This window comes from Chlorocebus sabaeus, chromosome 21 (genome assembly GCF_047675955.1).
Source record: "Chlorocebus sabaeus isolate Y175 chromosome 21, mChlSab1.0.hap1, whole genome shotgun sequence".
Lineage (NCBI taxonomy): Eukaryota > Metazoa > Chordata > Mammalia > Primates > Cercopithecidae > Chlorocebus > Chlorocebus sabaeus.
Window position 1 is genome coordinate 120,920,062 of NC_132924.1, and position 24,346 is coordinate 120,944,407.

Sequence of the window (24,346 nt, forward strand, 5' to 3'; positions counted from 1 at the left end):
AGGAGAATTGCTTGAACCTGGGAGGTGGAGATTGCAGTGAGCCTGTATCATGCTATTGCACTCCAGCCTGAGGGACAAGAGTGAGACTTCATCTCAAAAAAACTAAAAATAAAAATAATTTTTAAAATCCTTTTAAATGTATGATTGAGCATGCAAGAAAGTGAGGAAGATCCTTGAGGCCTAAAATGAAGAAAAATTATGAACCAAGGTTATAAATGAATGCCAAAGCCAGAAGTTGACCTAAAGGCTCCTGCCAGTTCCATGCAACCCGCAGCTTTTCTTTCAGTGGCTACATGAGGAAGAAGGGTCCATGCCAAGTAATAAATTATATCAAATATCACTTTATGGAAAACAAAATCCAGGGGGTTCGACTCTCAATGAAAAACAAAACTAAAAATGGAAAAATCCACTCTGCGAAAGAAGATAATGTAAAAATTTTTATTATCTGAACTTTAGCTCAGAGTAAAAAGAAGAAATTATCCCTTGAAGCTATGTAATAGAAAGCCAGTTCTGATGGATGTTTACAGCCTAACTTCACAGCATTTGAATGGTTGGAAAAAACTCAAGCTGAAAATATATTTTAAAGAGGTCCCAGATTGGTAATGTCTCCATGTAGCTGAGAAAAGCAAACACAGATGATCTGAGAGAGACATACCTTCAACTGAACCTCACAGGATTCTCACAGACATATTTCCAAGAAACATGATCTCGAAAGAAAAAATAATCACCAAATGTATGGGGAAACAAGATACCATAATTGTGAATCAATAGAGATAACTAATAGCATTTTCAGTCCTACAAAATCTTCAGGTATTGAAATTATTGGATTGAAAAAATTTGTAAAGAGAGAATTGGATATACTATCAAAAATAATGGATAACATTTGAAAAAGAACCAAATAAACATTATAGGAATAAAAACATAATAGATGAAATTAAAAGCTTAATGTTAGAGATAAATAGCAGTTTCTACCCAGCTGAAGTAGGAATAGTGGAACTGAAATTAGATTCTGAAGAAATTTCCCAGAAACATGCCCAGTGAGACAGAGTTGTCAAATAAGAAAAATAAAACGTTAAGAGTAAGAAGATTAGATCAGGACCAATCAATACATCTCTAATTGGAGTTGTGAAAGAAGAGATAAGAGTGGTGAGGCCTTATTTTGGTGAATGATGGCTAAATATTGACCAGAACCAAAAAAAACATGCAAATTAAGATTCAGATTAAGGTGTCATAGTGGATGTAAGCCACAATGAAAGAAATCCCCAGCTAAACAGAAATTACAGATTATTTGCAAAAGAATGGAAATTAAACTGACCATTGACTTCTTGACGATGGACTCTGAAGACATTAGAATATTTTCAAACTATTGTGAGAAAATAACCGTTGACCTTGAATATGCCACCCAGAAAAAAACACCTATATAAAGTCCTAAATAAAGACTTTTTAGGACAAAATAACAATTATGTGCTACCCTCCGACCCTCAATAAAAGACTATCCAAAGGCTGTATTACAGAAAAAAAAAAAAATAAGATCTCATAAGAATAGTCTGAGATAGAAAAAAGAGGGAACAAAGGAAATAGTAAAATGTTAGTAAATCTATGCAAACATTGACAATATTGAGCAATAAACTTTAGTTTGTGACATTTAAAGAGAACAAGAGGAAGCCAAAAAAATAGATAAAATACTTTATATGTAAGGAAGAGAAACAAGCTATAAAATTGCTGTATTGTTTAGGAAGAGAATAAATATACTAAGTTGAGACACTGTTAAGTTATATATGAAATTTAAAGTTTCTAGGGTATCTACTAAAAGAATGATATTTAAGAGAATGTAAAATTCTAAACCAGTAGAAAATATATAGAATGAAGAAAAACAATCAATTCAGAAGGAAGAAAAAATACTTAAACATTAGTAACAATAAAAAGCAAATAAGAAAGAAAAAGTACAAATATTTGGAAATAAATCCAAGTCAGTTATCACAATAAATAGACTCTCCAGTTAAAAGACAGTTTTAGACAGTTAAAAAGAAAAACTATGTGCTGTACACAAGAGACATTAAAAAACATTAAGGACACCACAGAGTCTGAAAGAAAGATGACAGAAAACAAGGCCAGGAAATTACATATTCAAAAAGGCTATTATGAGCCTATTGATATGAATGCAAAGGAAAGAGAAAAAAATATTATAATTCAGAGCATTGCAATAGGATACAAATTTCCAAATTACTAAAAATACCTAATGCTAAACTTGGGAAGATTGAAAGATACAGTATTATAAAAGAAGCTTTTAATATTGATGACTCAGTAATTATAGGTCAGAAGACTTTAAAAATCATTAAGTGTACAGAGCAGCAGTATCCAAAAGAACTTTCTGAGGTGATCAAAATATTTTCTGTCCAATATGGTAGCCATTAGCACATACAGCTGGTGAGACTGAAAAACTAAATTTTAAATAGATGCATGTGGCTATTGGTTACTTATTGGGCAACCCAGATTGCATTAAATCGCATAATTAATAACTGTGAGTCAATGGCATAGAACAGTTAGAAAATAAATATTTTTTCAAGCACATGTAAAATAGTTTTGAATATTGACCACAGACTCGATTCTTTAAAACAAATCTCAACAAATTTCAGGTTATTTGTATCATAAATCCTGTCCTCTGACCATGATCAATTAAATTTTAAAAATCAGCTAAAAAGACACTTTTACAAAAAAGCTTAAAGCAAAACATATCATTAGACATTTTAAAAACACTTCTAAATAATCCCTGAGTCATAGAAGAAATAATAATCAAAATTAGTACATATTACCAAATAATCATGACAGCATAATTCAAAGCTTGAAGGGTATTCCTAAAGTGGTATTTTGGTAGAGTTTATAGTCTTATATGTGTATAGTTAAAGCTTAGAAAGGCTGAAAATTATTGAGCCAAGCATCCATATTAAGATATTAGACAAAGAAGGGAGTTCTTGTACACTTTTGGTGGGAATGTAAATTAGGGTGGCCATTATGAGAAACAGCATAGAAGTTCCATAAAAAAAAAAAAAGAACTTCCATATGATCCAGCCATCTCTCTACCTGCTATGTATTTTTTAAAACTGAAATCAGTATGTCAAAGAGGTATCTGCATTCCCATGTTCATTGCAGCATTATTCACGATAGCCCAGATGTGGAATCAACCTAAGCATCCATGAATGGATGAACGGATAAAGAGAAAGTGGTATTTAAACACAGTGATTTCTGGCAACATGGATGAACATAGAATACATTATGTTGAGTGAAATGAGCTAGGCACAGAAAGACAAATACCACATCATCTCACTTATATGTGGAGTTTTTTAAAGTTGAACTCATAGAATTAGAGAGAATTAGAGAGTTGGTCGTTGGTTACCAGAGGCTAGGGAATGGGAGGCAGAGTTGTTGATCAAAGGATGTAAAATTTTAGTTAGATAGAAGGAATAAGTTCAAGAGATCTATTGTACAACATGATGATTATAGTTAATAACACTACACTGCATTTTGAATATTGCTGAGAGTATACAAAAAATGATAAGTATGTGAGGTAATGCATATGTTCATTAGCTCCACTGAGCCATTTCACAGTGTATACATATTTCAAGACATCATGTTGTATATTAAATATATACAATTTTTATTTGTCAATTAAAAACTTTAAAAAAAAAAAGAATAAAGGATTTTAGGATATATCCAGAGAAAGTAGAACAAATGAAATGAATGTAAAAGCAGGAATAAATGAACAAGAAAATCAACCATACAGTAAGTAAAAATCAACAAATTGATTTTTTGAAGAGATTAACAAAATCAATAAACTTCTGACTAGACTGGTCACAAAATAGCAGGAAAATATATTAGTAGCAATGAAGAAAAGGGGCATGAACACAACTATTTCCCAATATATTTAAATATTTAAATGCAATGGGCAAATTCATTTAAAAAAAATCAACCTGGAAAAAACATAAATTAGAATATAAACTTATAGAAATGGATATAAGAATAATCTTATAATTAAAGGTACCAAATTATATGAGCCTCAGACAGTTTACTAAATAATTCCAACATAGCCCCCCCCACCACCATTCTTTGAGGCCAGTATTAACTTGATACCAAAAACATAATGATAGTACAACAAAGGGAAATTATAGGCCAAAGTCATTCATGAGTACAGTGGCAAAAATCCTAAACAAAATAGCAAAGTGAACCCAACCATATATATGAATAATGATGTATCACAGCAAAGTAGATTTTTTTTTAAAAGTACTATCATTAGAAAAAAATCTCTAAACATTAAAAGGAGAAAAAACTTTTTATTATTTTAAAAAGAGCAGACAAATAATTGAATAAAATTCAGTATTGATTCATGCAAAAAAAAAAAAAAAAAAAACCCTAACAAATGGTAAATGGCAAATAACTTCCTTCCTTAAACATAAAGATGAATTTTGTTTTGTTTTGTTTTTGTTTTGTTTTGTTTTGTTTTTTGAGATGTCACCCAAGCTGGAGTGCAGTGGCGCGATCTCGGCTCACTGCAAGCTCCGTGTCCTGGGTTCACGCCATTCTCCTGCCTCAGCCTCCAGAGTAGCGGGGACTACAGGCGCCCGCCACCGTGCCCGGCTAATTTTTTGTATTTTTAATAGAGACAGGGTTTCACTGTGTTAGCCAGGATGGTCTCGATCTCCTGACCTCGTGATCTGCCCGCCTCGTCCTCCCAAAGTGCTGGGATTACAGGAGTGAGCCACCACACCCGGCAGGATGAACTATTCTTAAGAAGTGATAGCAGCATCATAACTCAGTGGTTACACATAAAAGTGTTTTCTTTAAAATCAGGAAGCACATGAAGACCTTCATCACCAACTTAGTTTAACATTGAACTAAATGGATCATATCCACTGCATTAGGACAGGAAAGAAGATATATTTACTAAATAGATAGAGGTTGGAAAGGAACAACTGTTGTTAAAAGAATAAAAGAAACAAAAAGAATCAAAGAAACAAACAGCATATGGCTCCATTCTATTACTTTGGTCTTATTAATCACACTTGTTTCTGGAGACTATGGCACAAAGGAATGAGCCAGGGTTACTGAAGGGTCCTGCAGTGCCAGTGACCGCAAGAGAAAGAGAGCCAAGTTAACTTAGAGTGAATTGGTCTATTCTTTTCTCTTTAATACTGCTCAGAATTATAAACTCCCATATAATCTGTCACTTAAATTTCATTCAAATTAATAAAATCTACTTCATTTTAATAAGACTTAAAGTGATTTGATTCTACTGCCTCAAATTCTTCTCAGTGGAATCAGTCCTTGATTGAAATCTATTAAGTTTAATTCACTAAAATAAATTTAAATATTATGCAATACAATTAATTTTTAATTAACATTTCAGTTCAGGTCCATTTTGATCTGAACTTCAATTCTACATTTCTAAATTTGGTCCCTATTCAAATCAATAAAATGCAGCAAAATCCAATGTAATTCTAAAAGATACAACCTGAAGCTAATCAACTGCATTTATTTCTATTCATCCCTAATCAGATGAGTTTAGTGATATTCAGTGACAGAAAGATAAAATGCTCACCTTCAACTACCAAATTGAATGTTTATATTAGAACTTCAGAATTACCAGTTCTTCCCAAACTCGCATCACCATCTACAGTATGGACTCCACAGGATTTTATCTTGACTCATTCTTTGTTTGGCATATATATTAACATAAAACAATGTAGAATTGGATGGTTAGGAAACAAAAGAGAATGTTGCTATCCTGTTTAATAAACTGAAATCATAGGTAACTTGAGATGATAGACTTTTTGTATCTATGAGAATGTCAATACGTGATTTTTTAATTTTATTTTTAAAGTTCTTAATTTAAATAGTAAAAGACAGGAATTTTTGACTCAAGACCATGGTTATAAAACTGATGAAAAAAAGTATTACAATGAGTGTATTATTGAGAAAAAAAAAATTGGGAATTAAATTGAGATGTTACTACAGTAACACCATTATCACCTCTTTGTATCTTACCAAGAAAACAAGGTCCTGGATTGGTATCCCAATGGCACCCAGTCATCTGGGCCTCATTGTTTCTCGATAGATGTTCCCAAATGTCCGATGAACTTCACCTACCACTGTCCTTTTCCCAGGGTAATATATGGCAGACTGGTCTGATGATAAAGATCACAGGGACACTGAGTCTCAAACTCTTCCTCTGAGATTCTTATTCTACAGGACAGGGGATCTATATTGTTTACAAGATCTTAGGGGACTCATAGGGAAGTTAAAAACCCTTCCCTATACTTACCTCCCACCACTGGTGGTGGGGAAAAAAAAAAAAATCAGAAGTTATTACTCCACGGCTTCACCTCCCCCACTTCATCCTCCTGTAAGGATCCTGAGACTTCAGCTACCATGGTCCAGATCTTGGAAGTGATGCTGTAGGGACTTTCCACATGTAAAAGAAGAGAAAGCTGTCTGTATTTAAGCCAGAGAACTAGGGCTAGTAGCCTGTTTCCATTTCCAGTCCCTGGGGCAGGGGTTCCTGTCAGCTTTGGCTTTAAACCCCTGTATTCCTGGAAGCGTACACATCCATACTGGGGAAAAAAAGAAAATTCTGGCCTGCTTGATCTTCCAAATTACAGCTATCAGATGATTTGGAGGACTCTATAGAGACTACAGCACCTCCAAATTCCTTTTCTGCTCCATCCCATCCTGGAGGTTATTATAAAAGCTATTTTATCTTTCTTGTTATCTAGGACATTTGCACTGGAAAGGAAGTTTCTTACAGGTGCAAGAATGTTTTGAATGGTCTAGAATTGCACCAATTAAGGATGTCTATACTTAGTACGTGTATCATCACCGTTCATCCATCAACTTGATATGGATTTTGTAATCAGACCAGAGTGGTGAGCTGAAATTGACTTACAAAATGGAGAAAAAAGATTTGGCAGTGGTAAGAAAGGGAGAGAGAAAGAAGTAGGAGATTTTTCTGAGCATGAGTCGCTTAGAAAAAATCCTGCACTGCAGGGTCCTTCACAATCAACTGCTACCAGAGAGCAGAGCCTGGGAAGGACTGCCAGGAAGCCGCCAGCAGGGGGCACTGAGAACAATTAGTGAAAAGCGCGTTTCTGCTGCAAAGGTAGACCTGTTCTATCTCCTCAGCTAAAGAGACCCCAGGGACTTTTTACCAGAATTTGTAGATAAGGTTGTAATCGTACATGTGATAAAACTAGTTTTCATCAAGCTAAAAAGATGCTTTTACGTTTTCATTTTGGAGATTATATACCCATGTGGCATTGTTTTTAATATCCTATAGAAACAGCTGGAATGAAACAAATTAAATGTCCCAGTGACTGTGCTGGGTCTTATCTCAGCGGGTGCCAGGATCATATTTATTTAAGCAGCCTGTTAAGTTACTTGGTATAGACCAGAAGTTCCAAAGAACACATTTTGAAAATCACAGGTATGTACCTCATTTTCATCAAACGGTCCCCAAGCATTTGTCCTTGTGCTTCTGAAACAACTTCTTGTTATTGGTGAAAATAAGTAACAGAAATTTATTGGTTTCTTTCTTTCTTTTTCTTTTCTTTTCTTTTTTTTTTTTTTTTTTTAGACAGAGTCTTTCCCTATCACCCAGGCTGGAGTGTAGTGGCACAATCTCAGCTCACTGCAAACTCCACCTCCTGGGTTCAAGTGATTCCCCTGCCTCATCAGCCTCCTGAGTAGCTGGGATTACAGATGCACACCACCACACATGGCTAATTTTTGTATTTTTAGTAGAGACAGGGTTTCACCATGTTGGCCAGGCTGATTTCAAACCCCTGACCTCAGGTGATCTGCCCACCTTGGCCTCCTAAAGTGCTGGGACTACAGGCACGAGCCACCACACCCAGTTTATTGGTTTTTTTAAGTAAGTCTTGGAAAACTCCTTTCCTTTGTAGCCTGTTTTCTTTTTCCCTTTCCCAGTTTAATCATCCAAACCTTAATAAACCCTTCACCATAATAAAACTTGATCTGAAGTGAATACAAACAGTATAGTGATTATATTTAATTCAAATCATATTTGGCTGTTTTACTATGATATGCCTTACTTTGATAATTTAGCTCTAGTTAACTTAGAATGCCATTCATCATTACCTAATCTTGTTGCAGGGACTACACCTACTTAACATAGTTAACTACAATCTTCCTATTCTGAGGTTAGAGAAGTTCTTGAACTCTTGGAAATAGATAATTAAATTATTTCTTTCCTCACCACTTTTTGCCCTTGTCTTTTAAAAAGGCTTTCCGTTTTTATTGCCTTTAACTGCTATTCCCCAAAGCCAATTAACAGGTAAATAATGATTTGTAAAGCTAAAAGTAGCATTTCATTAGCATAGCACTGGAATAAGGGAATTCTTTGCTCAAAGTAAATTGAACCATTCTCGTCTCGCTGAATATAAAATACACAACAAATTAATAATTTATTTTAGTTACAGGGATTTAACCAAATTAGCCAATGCTAATAACAAAGTCCACAATTTGTTTTCTCTCTGGAATATGTTTTTCTTATTGGCATTCTTTTGCAGTAGATGTGGAAAGAGCTAAGTTAAGCATTTTGTGCTGTATTTAACTTATTTTCTAAGGAAAAGGAACAGAACAACATCAATTTTGCATCAACCTCACTGGGAGCATGTGTTATATGAAGACTAAAGTATTGTGACTTGAGAAAGAGTGAGGGATGGGAGAAGAAGCAGGGAAACCAGGGTGCTCTTGCCAGGACACTAGCATGCCACTTCCTTGCACCTGCACTCCTTGCACATGGAGGAAATATTTCAGATCGCCCCATTGGGTCCCATCTTGGCCAGGCTGGTCTTGAACTCCTGACCTCATGATCCACCTGTCATGGCCTCCCAAAGCACTGGGATTACAGGTGTAAGCCACCATACCCGGCCCCAGAGATTTTCATTGACTAGCCATTTTTGGCTTACTGACTGACACTACCTCTATTAGATTCCACTCATTCCCCAGCTTCCAGCAAGGATCCTCTGTTCTCTTAGCATAATGTTCTCAAGGTTCATCCATGTTGTCACATATTGCAAAAATGTCATTTTTTCAGTCTGAATAATATTCCATTGTATGTATACACAAATACTATATGACTCTGCTTATATGAGGTATCTAAAGTAGTCAAATCCGGCTGAATGTGGTCACTCAGGCCTGTCATCCCAGCACTTTGAGAGGCAGAGGCAGGTGAATCACTTGAGACCAAAAGTTCGAGACCAGCCTAGGCAACATGGCAAAACCCTTTCTCTGCAAAAAATACAAAAATTAGCCAAGTTTGGTAGCATGTGCCTGTAGTTCCAGCTACTCAGGAGGCTGAGGTGGGAGGATGGCTTGAGCCCAGGAGGTCAAGGCTACAGTGAGTTATGTTTGCTCCACTGCACTCCAGCCTGGGTGACAGAGTAAGACCTGTCTTAAAAAAAATAATAAAATATAAAGTAGTCAAATCATAGAAACAAAGAGGAGCTGATGGTCACCAGGGGCTGGGAAGAGGGGGAAGTACACAGTTACTAATCAATGGGCATAGAAGCTTCAGTTAAACAAAAAGAGTAAGTTCTAGAAACCAGCCGTACAATACCATATTGTTAATGCTACAATGGACACTTAAAAAGTTGACAAGAGAGTGGATTTAACATTAAGTGCACTCTCATATGGTAAAGTCAAATTAAGAACAAGAAAGAGTCATCCAGTCAGACATGGTGGCTCCCGTCTATAATCTTAGCACTTTGAGAGGCCAAGGCGGGTGGATCACCTGAGGTCAGGAGTTCTAGACCAGCCTGGCCAACATGGTAAAACCCTATCTCCACTGAAAATATAAAAATTAGCTGGGCGTGGTGGTGCATGCCTCTAATCCCAGCTACTTAGGAGACTGAGGCAGGAGAATCGCTTGAACCCAGGAGGTGGGGGTTGCAGTGAGCCGAGATCATGCCACTGCACTCCAGCCTGCACGACAGACCCAGACTCCATCTCAAGGAAAAAAAAAAAAAAGAACGAGTCATCCATTGTCAGGGCCTTCCTGGTCTCTGCTTCCATTCTTTCCTCTGCCTACCACATCTAGGCTTTTCTTCCCGCCATTCACCGGAAACTCCTCTATCAAAATCTCTAGTGACCTTCCAACTGTCAAATGAAAAGAAAACTCTTAGCTCCTCACCTTAAAAGACTTCACTATGACATCTGATGATGCTGGCCCCTCTGCTCTTTGGGAAATCCTCCTGTGTTGTTCTCCCACCGCCCTGGCTGCCTTCGTTCTTGCACTCCACTACGGTCATGTCCATCTCTGATATGGTTTGGCTGTGTCCCCACCCAAATCTCATATTGAATTGTAATCTGAATTTTAACCCCATGTATCAAGGGAGGGACTTGGTGGGAGGTGACTGGATCATGGGGGCGATTCCTCCATGCTGTTCTCATGATAGTGAGTGAGTTCTCATGAGATCTGGTTGTTTGATAAGTGCCTGGCACTTCCCCCTTCTTGCTTTCTCTCTCTCTCCTGTCCCCATGAGAAGATGTGCCTTGGTTCCCCTTCTCCTTCTGCCATGATCGTAAGTTTTCTGAGGCCTCCTCAGTCATGCAAAATTGTGAGTCAGTTAAACCTCTTTTCTTGATAAATTGGTAAAGACCCAATCTTGGGTCATTCTTTATAGCAGTGTGAAATCATTCTTGGTTTTTGGTGGGTTTTTTGTTGTTTGTTAGTTTTGTCTTGTTTTTGAGACAGAGTCTCGCTGTGTCGCCCAAGCTAGGTTGCAGTGGTGTGATCTTGGCTCACTGCAACCTGCACCTCCCAGGTTCAAGCAATTCTCCTGCCTCAGCCTCCCAAGTAACTGAGACTACAGGCACCTGCCACTGTGCCCAGCTATGAAATCATTCTGTTTTTGAAATGATGTTGTAATCTAAAAGTTTCCAGCAGCATTTCTCCCACTTCCAATATGTTCTGGTTTGCCCTGATAGTTCTTAAAACGTATTTTCAGCTCAGAAAATGCTCCTTAGAACCAGACTTCTATAATCAATGTGCACATTTTGTGCAGCAAACCCATTAACTTTTCTTCAACATTGCCTAGACTTGTGATGATGATCTTCCTTCCCTGTGCTCTACTTTCATGAAACACAGTACCATCCCCATTCATACAAACCAGAAGCCTGGATTAATCCGCAGCACTGCCTGCCCATCTTTTCTTCCACCTAAATCCCCACAGTCCCAGCCAGTTATAATTCCTGAAACTTTTTTGTGTGTGTTTTCTCTTCTTCTCCATTTCTACTACTATTTTATTATTTATTTTCTCTATTAACATAGGAGCATCACATCTAGCCTCCCTGACTCCATTTTGCAGAAGTCTATCTTTCATCTTCCTGTTGATCTTTTGAAACACAAATTTAATTATGCTAATTCCCTGCTTAAAATCCTTTACTAGTTTCTCATTATTTTCAGGATAGAGTTCAAACTTCTTAAATTGGGGGAAGATAAACATTGAAAAGAAAGGATAAACCAGTGAAAAATAGCTTCTTACTTGGACAAAGATATTTTGCAATATGGCCCTCATCTGCTGTCTATCTATCTCCTACTATCTACTACTGCTACTCTCAGCACATCTCTTCAACCCGATTCTACTACATATGAATATGGTCCTATATATATTTCCCAAATACAAGTTTACCTTTCTGTCTTTTTACATTGTGCTCCATTTGCCTAGGAGACCTTACCTCTCTTACATCCTTATTGATCTGTGTAATGCCTACTTAACCTTCAAGATGCAGCTCAACTATTTTGCCTCCTCTGGGAAACCTTCCTTTATGACCTCCTTTGCCTCCCCTACTCTCCTCTGTGTTCATAATCCTGATAAAACTATTCTCCAATCTGTATCTTTTTCTTCCGTTCTGTTGAGTTGCTTATAATGTTTGGCACTTGTGGGAACCCAATGGATGTTTGATGATTAGTGAATGAATGAGTGACTATTAGGCCAAATGATAAAGGAGAGTTGGGGGATAATCTGCTGTGTGGTTAAAAGAACTACTTAACTCTTCTAGACCTAAATTTCTTTATCCTTAAAATTAGGAGGTCCTACTCAGAAAAAAAAAAAAAAAAAAAACCTGAAAGTTTGTATTTGGCTCCAATATTCTACGATCTCCATGACCGTTAGTTCACAAAAAAGCATGACCAGTCATGAAGTGAATTGTATAGTGTAGAATCAATTCATGGCCCACATACCTTCATCGTGGACTGACCCCAACTTGGCTTCCAATTTACTAAATAGACTCCTAAATTACAGAAGTTTGAATGTATAATTGTCTTCCAAGGAGAGAGGTACATATTCCCACAAGAAATCTTGAGCTTAACATTCCCACTGATTTTTTTTTATCAAATATTTCTATTATTGACATAAATTTACTTTTTTATGCTTATATTTACATTTATATACATGTAAAATTGTGATATATACTTCTGAAAACTTGTCTAAGCCTAAAAGAGCCTTTTGAAGTATAGAATTAAAAGCTTTTTTTAAAAGAAAAATTATTTCTGTCGGTTTTTGGGTAACAGCTAGTATTTGATTACATGAGTAAGTTCTTTAGTGGTGATTTCTGAGATTTTGGTGCACCCATCACCCAAGCAGTATACACTGAATCCAATTTGTAGTCTTTTATCCCTCACCCCCTTCCCACTCTTTCACCCTGAGTCCCAAAAGTCCTTGTATCATTCTTCTGCCTTTGCATCCTCATAGTTTAGCTCCCACTTATGAGTGAGAATACACAATGTTTGGTTTTCCATTCCTGAGTTACTTCACTTAGAATAATAGTTTTCAGTCCCATCCAGGTTGCTGCAAATGCCATTAATTCATTTCTTTTTATGGCTGAGTAGTATTCCATCATATATGTTTGTGTGTGTGTGTGTGTGTATGAAACAGTTTCTTTATCCATTCATTGACTGATGGGCATTTAGCTTGGTTCCACAATTTTGCAATTGTGAATTGTGCTGCTGTAAACATATGTGTGCAAGTATCTTTTGAGTATGATAACTTCTGGGTAGATACCCAGTAGTGGGATTGCTGGATCAAATGGTAGTTCTACTTTTAGCTCTTTAAGGAATCTCCACACCGTTTTCCATAGTGGTTGTACTAGTTTACATTCCCACCAGCAGGGTGGAAGTGTTCCCGTTTCACCACATCCACACCAACATATTATTTTTTGATTTTTTGATTATGGATTTTCCCACAGGAATAAAGTAGTATCACATTGTGGTTTTAATTTGCATTTCCCTGATCATTAGGGATGTTGAGCATTTTTTCATATGTTTGTTGGCCTTTTGTAGATCTGATTTTAAGGATTTTCTATTCATAGCCTTAGCACACTTTTTGATGGGATTGTTTTATTCTTGAATTCGTTTGAGTGTGTTGTAGATTCTGGATATTAGTCCTTTGTCAGATGGATGCATTGTGAAGATTTTCTCCCACTCTGTGGGTTGTCTGTTTGAAATAAATTGACTTTTAAGATGGTTGAGTGATGCTCAGACTATCAGAGTATTCCTGGGGAAGTGGGTGTAAGTGTGGCAGTATGATGACTGAACCCAGGTCTGTTTCTAAATGTGCCTTTCCCTTTTCTTGTAGATGGAAGCCCTTACACTTGGTGGGTTGGCAAAGCCAACGAGAAGCACTACTACTGGGGAGGTTCTGGGCCCGGAATCCAGAAATGTGCCTGCGGCATTGAACGCAACTGCACAGATCCCAAGTACTACTGTAACTGCGACGCGGACTACAAGCAGTGGTGAGTGCCTGCGGCCAGCACAGCCAGGCTCACCCTCCCAGTGTGCCTTGTGTCCAACTAATGTGATAGAAGAAAGTTTGAAAAGTGCTATAATAATACGATAATAGGTTAGAAAGGTCTGGAACTAACCCAATTGACAAATGTCAGGAACATACTGAAAAATATAAAAGCAGAAAGAGGTCAGTGCGACAAGGGTATGCATTTAGAAACAGACTGACACATAATTGATGTGTTCATATTTTATTCAGAGAGGAAAATAATGAACCATGTTGTAGACAGTGATCTGCATTATAAAATGTGCTGTGTAACAATAGAGGGATGGCCGTGGGCGGGAAGCCAGTGTGCACGCCTGTGAGAGTGCACACGGTCAACAGCCTCCTGCAGGGAGCACAGCCACCTCCTGCAATGTTTGCGTTGGGGATCTGGATCAGAAAACCAGAGGAAAGAGAGAGAAGGGAAAAAAGAAAGAAACAGAAAAAATAATTCTGTGCTCTTGTCTTCTGTAAGTGCTTGCCTGTCTACTTTTCTTTCATACGTGGAATTGTTTATAACTCTGACACAAATCAGTTCAAGAAAGATCTATTTTGGGTTTCTTCCATCCCTTTGCTGGCTTTTGTTCTGCCCCGCAGTGAATGGCTGGGTCTGTGTCAGTAACAGATAAAGGGTAAGATCAGCTGCCGTTCTTCATGAAACAGAGAGGCCCCAGAAGTTTAGGTGGAAGATTATAAACCTAAGTGTGATTCTTTGCAGAAACACGTATCCAGTGCCGGCTTTCTTCATTTTTAGAAGTGTTGAGAGGCTCCATTTCTGCTTCTGGGCAGCTGTGCACATAACCAATCATGGTCATGAATTTCCCCATATGCCCAGCCATGGTTGTCTTCAGTTCACTTATGTAGTATGCTATTTACAAGGACAGTTTACAAGACAAATTCATTCCACCAGTTAACCAAAAACGAATCCTGAGAACATAACATTATATGAATTTCAGGTAGGATGTCTGCTTACTTTCTGAAAGTTATATTTCTTCTAGTAAATAAACCACAAAGGCTATTTAAATGGCTTAGAATGTGTGTGCATATGTATGTAAAATACTTGTAAATATCTATCATTAATCTTTAATTATGGATGATTGTAAAGAAGAGGTCATGATAATTTTTAATTTTATTTCTTTGAAAGATATATCTACACACAGACACACACACACTGTATACACAGATTGGAAGTTGGGAATGGAGTTAAAAGGGCATGGGCTTTGAAGTTAACCTTTCATTCATTCATTCATTCAGTAAGTCATCCAATCAGTCATTCATTCAACAAATATTGATCAAACACTTATGAGTCAGCAACTCTTCCAGGCACTGGGGATAAAACAGCAAATGCAAAGAACAAGAATCTCTGTCCCGACTCACATTCTTGTTCTTGTTGCCTTGTATTACTAGTTGTGTGTTCTTAAGTCAGGCAGACCCTCTCCCATCCATTTATCTATCCAACATTAACTCCCTGCCTCTTCAGGAAGCTGGCATTGGGTGGAGCCTCCCCAACTAGGAGAAGTGGGAACAGAGTCCCAGCTAGTTCATTGTCCAGGCGGCCCAGAGTGCCCTGCCACCATAACCTTGTTCTACCACAGAGGAGAGCAGAGGGATTCAGGAAGAGGAAGATCTAGTACCTGCACCTAAGTGAACTTCATTTTTATCAGACATCATGCTAAGTTCTAGGGATACAGTGATGAATAGAACATGCTCTTTGTCCTCAGGAACTCCAAAACTGTTGAAGGAAACACACACGTGCACACACAAATAGAAAACATAATACAGTCAGTGCTCTGAGGAAGGTATGTGCAAGATACAACAAAAACTAATGGAAGTGGCTGGGCATGGTGGCTCACGCTTGTAATCCCAGCACCTTGGGAGGCCGAGGCGGGCGGATCACCTGAGGTCAGGAGTTCGAGACCAGCCTGCCCAATATAGTGAAACCCCATCTCTACTAAACATACAAAAAATTAGCTGGGCGTGGTGGTGGGTGCCTGTAATCCCAGATACTCGGGAGGCTGAGGCAGGAGAATCACTTGAACCCAGGAGGCGGAGCTTGCAGTGAGCCAAGATCCGAGATCATGGCCCTGCACTCCAGCCTGGGTGACAAGACTGAAACTCCATCTCAAAAAAAAAAAAAACTAATGGAAGAAATTTTCAGTCTAACTGAAGGTGTGAAGGAAGGAATCCATAAAGTCCTGAAGGAAGAGGCATAAACTTGAAAGACAAGGAAGAGCCAGGGCCCTGGGACACTCGTCCTTGCATGGTAGTCTTGGAGAAGAAGCATGACTGAGCTGGGCCAGGCTGGGGAGCTATCTGTGCAGTTGACAGTTTTGAAAACATTAAGTTTAAGGCACCAGCATGACATCTGTGTCTAAACCCTGAGGGCTATCATTAGTAGAATTACAGGTTGAAAACATAAATTTTTTTTTTTTTTCGAGATCGAGTCTCACTCTATCACCCAGACTGGAGGGCAGTGGCACAATCTCAGCTCACTGCAACCTCTGCCTCCCTAGTTCAAGCAATTCTACTGCCTCTACTGGCACCTGCCACCATGCCCAGCTAATTTTTGTATTTTTAGTAGAGACAGGGTTTCACCATGTTGACCAGACTGGTCTTGAACTCCTAACCTCAAGTGATCCACCCTCAGCCTCCCAAAGTGCTAGGATTACAGCTGTGAGCCGCCATGCCTGGCCAAGATAGATTTTTTTTTTTTTTTTTTTTTTTTTTTTTTTTTTTTTTTTTTTTTGAGACGAACTCTTGCTCTGTTGCCCGGGCTGGAGTGCAGTGGCGCAATCTCAGTGATTCTCCTGCTTCAGCCTCCCAAGTAGCTGGGACTACAGGTGCCCACCACCATGCCCAGCTAATTTTTGTATTTTTAGTAGAGTTGGGGTTTCACCATGTTGTCCAGGCTGGTCTTGAACTCCTGACGTCAAGTGATCCACCTGCCTCAGCCTCCCAAAGTGCTGGGATTATAGGCATGAGCCACCGCACCCAGCCCCAAGATAGATTTTTAAAGATATATATTAGCCTCTGAAGCCATTTCAAAGAACATGTCTGAATTCATTTCACAGATTAGAAGACATTCCGTTCCATCCTTACTCACTGACCTCGTCCTCTGGCAAGCTTCGACTGAGTTCTAACATTTCACAGTTACTCAGGGACTTGGTCACTGCTGATGTCTTGCTGTCTTCTGGCTTAGTAGCAGCTAAGACATCCCACTCCTTTGCTTCTGTAAAGTTTGTCTAATATTTCATAATAAAGGCACTATAGCTTGAGCAAACTGAAAAGTATAATGACTATTTTTTGTAATAAATAGCTCTTAAAATGGTCTTCCCTTTTTAGCACAACAAAGAATGCTCTTGGAGAATCTTCTTGGTCTTTGAATTCACCAGCACCTAGCAAAGGCCCTCCCTCCTATGTGGCTGCTTTAGATATTTGGGAATGGATGGGGTTTCTTCTAGAGACACTTTCTAAAGCTCTCAGAAGCAGTAAAGAGAGAGGTGAGCTTGAAGCAGGAAAACCTTATATCCAGGCCCAGATCTGTCACTTTTCAGGGAGGCTTTTAACTTCTCTGAAACTTAATTTATTATCTGTATAATAAAAATAAATCTTGGCAAATTTTTGTGATCATTAAGAATATAGGATATAAAAGCCTTCTATAAATTTTACTATATGGGATAGTTATTTGCAATTCTATTGCATCCTTTTTTTAATTTATTTAATTTATTTATTTATTTATTTTGACACAGAGTCTCTCTGTCAACCAGGCTGGGATACGGTAGTGTGATCTGGTCTCACTGCAACCTCCGCCCCCTAGTCTCATGCCTCAGCCTCCTGGGTAGCTGGGATTACAGGCACACACTACCATGCCTAGCTAATTTTTTTTTTTTTTTTTTTTTTTTGTATTTTTAGTAGAGATGGGGTTTCACTATGTTGGCCAGGCTGGCCTTGAACTCCTGACCTCGAGTGATGTACCCACCTCAGCCTCCCAAAGTGTTGAGATTACAGGCATGAGCCACCACAACTGGCCCTTATTGCAGTCCTTAATGATTCCAATTGACTCTTAAATGAAAATAAATGAAAACAGAGTGTGGAAAGCAGGCCCCTTCCTGCTCTTGACCTGCTGTGTCGTAGGTCTCAAGTCTAATTCCACAATGCCACATGCAGATGTTATGAAACAGGCTTTACTAGAGAAAGTACAGGTCTCCAATCCCATCATCCCTCAGGGAGATGTGCGAGAGCCAGGCTATTCTGCTGAATGCCCCAAGGGCATTCGTTACCAGGAAGCCCCTGCTTCTCTCACTTCTCACAAAGCAAAAATAATAGCAACTTTGTCAGTGGGGGAAAATCAGATGCATGGGGCACCAGGCAGTCTGAGCGTAGGTGCCTGCTGTTTACAAGTGTTGTCTGGGAGTCAGAGCCCCTCCAGGAACAGGGAGGAAGCCAGAACGCCGTCTTGAAGCTGACTTTGGGTGTAGCCTCTCTAACTAGGAGAAGTGAGGAACACTGTCCAGGCAACCTGGAGTGAAGTGTCACGATCATTGCTGCTCAGTTTTTTTGTTTGTTTCTTTCTCCAAACACAGAGAAGAGCTGGGAGATTAAGGGAAATAAAAATTTAGCGCATACATCCAAATGAAACTCACATATGTTAAACCACATTTGTTGTAATGTCAGGGTAAAAATTGAGGTTCTATTAAATCTCATGCTTTTAGATGCTCTGTCCAGATAAGAAAGCTATTTTCAATAATCAATCACAAAGCATCATCGGATTAAGATGAACTAAGACCAAAATGAGTACAAAGTACCCGTGCCATTTCCTCTCCGTGTGATCTAAGTCAGGACATTTCACATCTTTGTTTTCTTATCAGCAAAATCGAGACAAATAGTATAGTACTTCCCAAGTCATACAAGGATTTTGGTAAATTGCTGTCATAAATGGATGTTTAAAATTACAGTAGGATATATTATTTTTATTATTATTTGAATGTTGAATGGATCCTTAGCTAAAAATTATTTTTAAATGTCTTAAATTACAGATGCATAAATTGGGGCCCTGAAAAATGTAAATTACTTTCTAAAAATTACGTTAGAAATGAGGAATACAGAGAAAACCAACAACACACATCTCCAAATATCCAGGCCAGTGTTCTTCCATGATGTGATCAAGGAAGATTTTTTTAAGATTGTTTTTATCTATCTTTTTAATGATTTCAGAATGTAATTTTTAACTAGCTTATATGTAAGCTTTTTAAAGCTTAAACCACAGACCACGTTATATGTTTTTTCCTAAGAACTCTAAAACTTAGATTGAATACTTATTCTTATTTACTGGTGTAAAATGCATAAAAATGGAGCCAGGATAAGTGAGATAGTAGCTCAGAGCATGACTGGGTCTCAGAACGAAGCTGCAATGGCCTGTGAGTGCGATCACCATCTCGATAATTGCCTGATTATCTATGCTGTGAGAAGTTTTGCGCAGTTATTTCTGAGATTGAATGTAATTTAACATTTATGATTTACTATTCACAGCAATAGTAAATATTCCCACCTACAGTGCCAGAATTCTAATTACACAAGTCTTGGTCTCAGCTAAGTGGCCACTGCTGGGTAATTCCTGGTCTCTTGCAGCCTGACTCAATGAGCTAAATCATCATATCTGAAATTAGCAATTCCAAAATGGCAATTCCAATATCAGGAAAGAATTACCACTCATTGCGTGAGTACCCATCTCTCATCGTAGAATTTCTAGATAGTTATGTCCTGGCCAAGATGGGCACATACATGGTGGAAAATAAGTGAACTGAAAAGCCATTAGCACAGTCTTTGTGTTACAATTAGTCAGCAGTTCCCACCTCAACATTAGAAAGGCCAGTCAAATACTAGCCCTTGTGCTCTCTTTCACTGACCCTAAATGGAATTGGCTTGTCTAACAGCCTTTTTCTTCCTGGGCCAAAAATAATCCATGACCAACTTTTATAACAGCAGAGGGGAGTTAACTAAAAAAAAAATCTCTTCAATATTTCAAAGCCAGAAACATATTTATTTGATTGGGTCAACTTACTATGCAACACCTAATTTTGAGTATTTTTTAAAATAATCATTATAATTTTTCCTTGTTTATAAGAAATTTGATTGAATCTTAGTGACTTTTTTCATGAAGTTTTAGACTGTCCTTTACTCAAAGTGCAATATTTATATGTGCGTTCTCATTCGTCATGTTGTTTAGATAATAGTAGTTACACGTCAGCCATCGTTCATGTTTGTTTCACGTACTATGTCATTTAAACATCTCATTGACTCTATGACAGAGGTACTACATATTTTATCTTTATTTTAGAAATGAGTTAATTAAGCCCCAAAGAGATTAATTTCTCCCCCAAGGTCATATAATTAAAAAGCACTAAGGCAGAGATTGAAACTCAGGGCAAACAGCTTTAGACTCATCCTTAGGAATTACACACCAAGACTGTATTAGCCTGTTCTCATGCTGCTAGTGAAGACACACCCGAGACTGGGTGATTTATGAAGGAAAGAGGCCTATTGGACTCACAGTTCCACATGGCTGAGGAGGCCTCACAATCATGGCAGAAGGCAGAGGGAAAAGTAAAGCCACGTCTTACATGGCTGCGGGCAAGAGAGCTTGTGCAGGGGAACTCCCATTTATAAAACCATCAGATCTCATGAGACTTAGTCCTAACCAGGAGAACAGTATGGGGGAAACCACCCCCCTGATTCAATTATCTCCACCTGGTCCCGCCTTTGACATGTGGGGATTGTTACACCTCTGGGTGAGATTTGGGTGGGGACACAGCCAAACCATATCAAAGATATAAGTTCTGTATAAATTTTTAGCATGTGTACTATATACAGCACAATTTCATTTTTTTTTCCAATTTTTTATTTATACATAAAATGAACTATCTTAACCATTTTTAATTTTACAATTCAATAATATTAAATGCATTAATTTTGTTGGGCAGTCATCACCATCATCCATCTCCAGAGCCATTTTTATCTAGCAAAACTGAAACGCTATACCCATTGAACAGCAATTCCCCATTCCCCTCTCCTCCTAGCCCCTGGCCAGTTAACCTTAAATAATGAGTTCAGAAAATGTGATTAAATATAGAGTTTATTCCAGCTCAAAGCCTGAGGAGAGCCACCAGGGAAACATCAACTCCAAGTGAATGGGTCAGCTTTCCAAAGTGGGGAAGTTAACGTTTCACTTACGTAGGCAGAGATAGAGAAGGTTAACAGGGTTACAACATTTTCCATATAAGGCCGGCACAGATGTTACAGTCATTTGGTTGGTTACAGTTTGCTATGTTCCAAGGAAGATTGCTTTAACATTCCATAAGGAGGGGTAATGGTCTCGAGGGGTCTTATTTCTGGAACCATTTGGTCTTTTCTAATCATTTACAGGACAGAAATGAGGAAGAGATGTAATCTATAATCAGAGAAGCAGAAGTTACAGCTGCATGTCGCATGACTCAGGCCACATAACCACATTTCTCTCAAGGCTCAAAATAATTTAAAGTTCCAACCATTTTAAGTTTGAATTATTTAATTTCACACCACTCTCATTCTATTTTCTGTCTCTATGATTTTGACTGCTCTAAGAACCTCATGTGAGTGAATCATATACTATTTGTCTTTTTGCGGTTGGCTTATTTCAACCTTAGGATAATGTCCTTAAGGTTCACCTATTTTGTAGCATGTATCAGAATTTTCCCTCTTTTTAAGATGAAATAATATTCCATTGTACGGGTAGAATACATTTTGCTTCTTCATTTATTTGCCGAGGGACACTTGGCTTATTTCCACATTTTAGAGACTATGAATAATGCTGCTATGGGCATGGTGGTACGATTTCTTTTTAAATTCTACTTTTACTCACCTCTACAGTACTCCTGATTTAGTTTCTAAAAATCTCTTATTTTAATTTTATATTATAAGTATTCATTATCACAAATACATTCAAATTCTTGTCTAAACGTGACCTGATTTCAAATCCTAGTCCTATTCCTTACCAGTTCAGTGACCTTCAGCAAGTTATAAAAGCTGTCAATGACTGTTTCCTTAACCACAGCGTTTAAATGGCCCTCACAACTACCTCACATGGTAGACGGGAAGTTTAAATGAGAGGATACTCATAAGGGAGAAGGCACATCCATAATTCACTAGTAAATGCTCAAGAAATATTGATTCCAATTACACCCAAGCACACACAGATAAGGGTTAGCTCATGGGTTCCCGAGGAGCAGCCTCTTGGGTATTCAAGAACAACTCATCGGGCCCCTCCATTCTGACCTTCTTGTCTGCATGCCTTGCTGCCACCCTGCTGATGACACTGCCCTCCTGAGATCCTTATTCTGCCAGCTGCAGCTGTCTCAGCCTATGACAGTCACTGATGCCCTTATGGAGAGGAGAGGGCCCCCCAGGCCACCTCAGTGCAGTGGAAACCAAGCTGTGGCTCAGCAAGACTTGACAAGGATTGGAGCTAACAGAGATTTTACACTGAGAGAAACCTGCAACTCCTTCCTGAAATAGCCACTCTTCAAATCCAGGCAGGAGCCCAGCCCCTGTGACCCTGCCAAGCTCCCAGTGAAGCCTCCCGTGGGTCTCAACCCTGCTCTTGTTAATGAGGCTCCTCAGGCATGACTGGGCATTTGGATCCAAGCCAAATCTCCTCTAGGCCCCAGAGGAAGAAGAAGTTCTTCATCCCAAGCACTACCTCAGTTCCTGCAGGAGGAACATTGGCTTCTCAGGCTGATTGATAGCACAATCGTTAAATCCCTTAAGGATAAAATTGTCAGCTTAAGCCACAAAGATCTGTGTCCATCACCTTGCCTGAATGGGAACATCACTGTGGTCTGTTCTGGGACCCGGGTTTGTTGAGTGCATTTCTCCAAGCTAAGGTTCCAGTCTTCAGGGACACCTCCTGTAGAACAACAGTCTCATGCAATGTGTGCAGTAACAATATCAGTCCAGTTTTATTTCATGATGTCTCGTCAAAAGAGAGGAGAAGGTAAAGTCATCAAGCTCCTCTTTCTATGATTTCGTGGGAGAAGAATCCAAGACAAAAATGTAACACATGTCCAAAGGATAAAAAAGAGCTTCCAGGGAGAAGCTAATTTAAACCCAGATTTACTGGGGGAGGAAGGAACATCTCTCATATTGCTGTCACAAGGTCCTGCTAAATTTATAGTATTCAACGGAAAAATCACTTCGCAAGGAATATTCCATTTTAATTCCTGCCCCCAAATTCAGGAGCCATAAGGAAGTACTTGCCAGGCATGTCCACAGATGAAAAGCCGCAAAAGTGACCTTTCAGGAAATAGAGATTCTACTCTCAGTGACAACACTAGAAATCACTTTATAACCACTACTTCTATTCCACCTGCTCCCACCTTAAACAAACAAACACACTTTTTACAGCTTCAGATTTTTAGGGCCCAACGACAGGGAGTTCAATGAAGGAAAGATAAAGAAACACGGACAATGGATATTTCACAAGAATTTCTGTTTCATAGGTTTAAAAAAGGTTTCTAACATCAGTCTGGAAAACAGAAACCTTAGTATGAGAGACAGGTCACTCCAGGATGGCCGCTAGGAGTCTGGCTATAGAGTCAGACAATCTACGTTTATGTTTCTCCTCTAACACTCAGTCAGTTAGTAAGGCTTCCCTGTGCCTCGGTTTTCTCTTATCTACAGTGGAGATGAAAAGAGCGTGTCTCCAGATATGATGTGAGAATCAGAAGACCCAAGCCAGCTGAGCATCATTCTCTGTCCTGTCAGTGGCAATGGGGCTGGAAGTATGCCCTTTAGCACAGTCTTGGTAGGAATGTAATACTGAGGTCACTTTTTTGAGGGCTATTTGGGAATTGCCATCAAAACTTGAACACTACATTCTTTGACTGAATCCTTCACCATAAGTCATGTACCATCTTAAAAAAAGACAAACAAGTATGTTCTAAAGTTGCATATTCCATTTTTTGTAGCAGCCAAAACAAAACAAAATAACGTGTAGACACCAGAAATGTCCATTAATAGAGTTTTGGAAAATGATATCAGGCTGGCCAAGGAATGAAGTAGATACATAAACACTTGCACAGAAAGATGGCCAAGATGTAAGTGAAAAAAGCAAATTGACAAATAGCAGGTATTATATGAGTCTGGTGTTTCTTTATATATATATATAAGCCATGATATTGAAACAATCTTCCAAAATAACTTCCAGCCTTAAAACTCTCTTATATCCTACAACTCCATCTATAACTGTGGCCATCACTGGCTTCACATTAGAATCACCTGGAAAACTTAAACTATTACTATCATTAGGCCCTGCCTCAGACTAATTAAATCAAAATCTCTGGAGATTATTGTTGGCCATCTTTGACTTTGCAATTTCCTGAGGTTTCTAATGTGTAGCCGAGGTTAAAAACCATTGATATAGGGCTAGGTTAAGCTGCATGTAACAGAAAAATAAATAAACAAGAGTGCTTAAA

At 38.5% G+C, this 24,346-nt stretch overlaps 1 protein-coding gene across 1 annotated transcript in view; it reads left to right on the forward strand.

Annotated features, from left to right (window-relative positions):
* Positions 1-24,346, forward strand: part of CNTNAP2 (contactin associated protein 2) — a 2,242,274-nt gene that overhangs the window by 1,713,866 nt on the left and 504,062 nt on the right. The window contains exon 14 of the mRNA XM_073009464.1: positions 13,650-13,806. Within this exon, the coding sequence (XP_072865565.1) occupies positions 13,650-13,806 (157 nt within the window). The remainder of the gene's footprint in view (positions 1-13,649; positions 13,807-24,346) is intronic.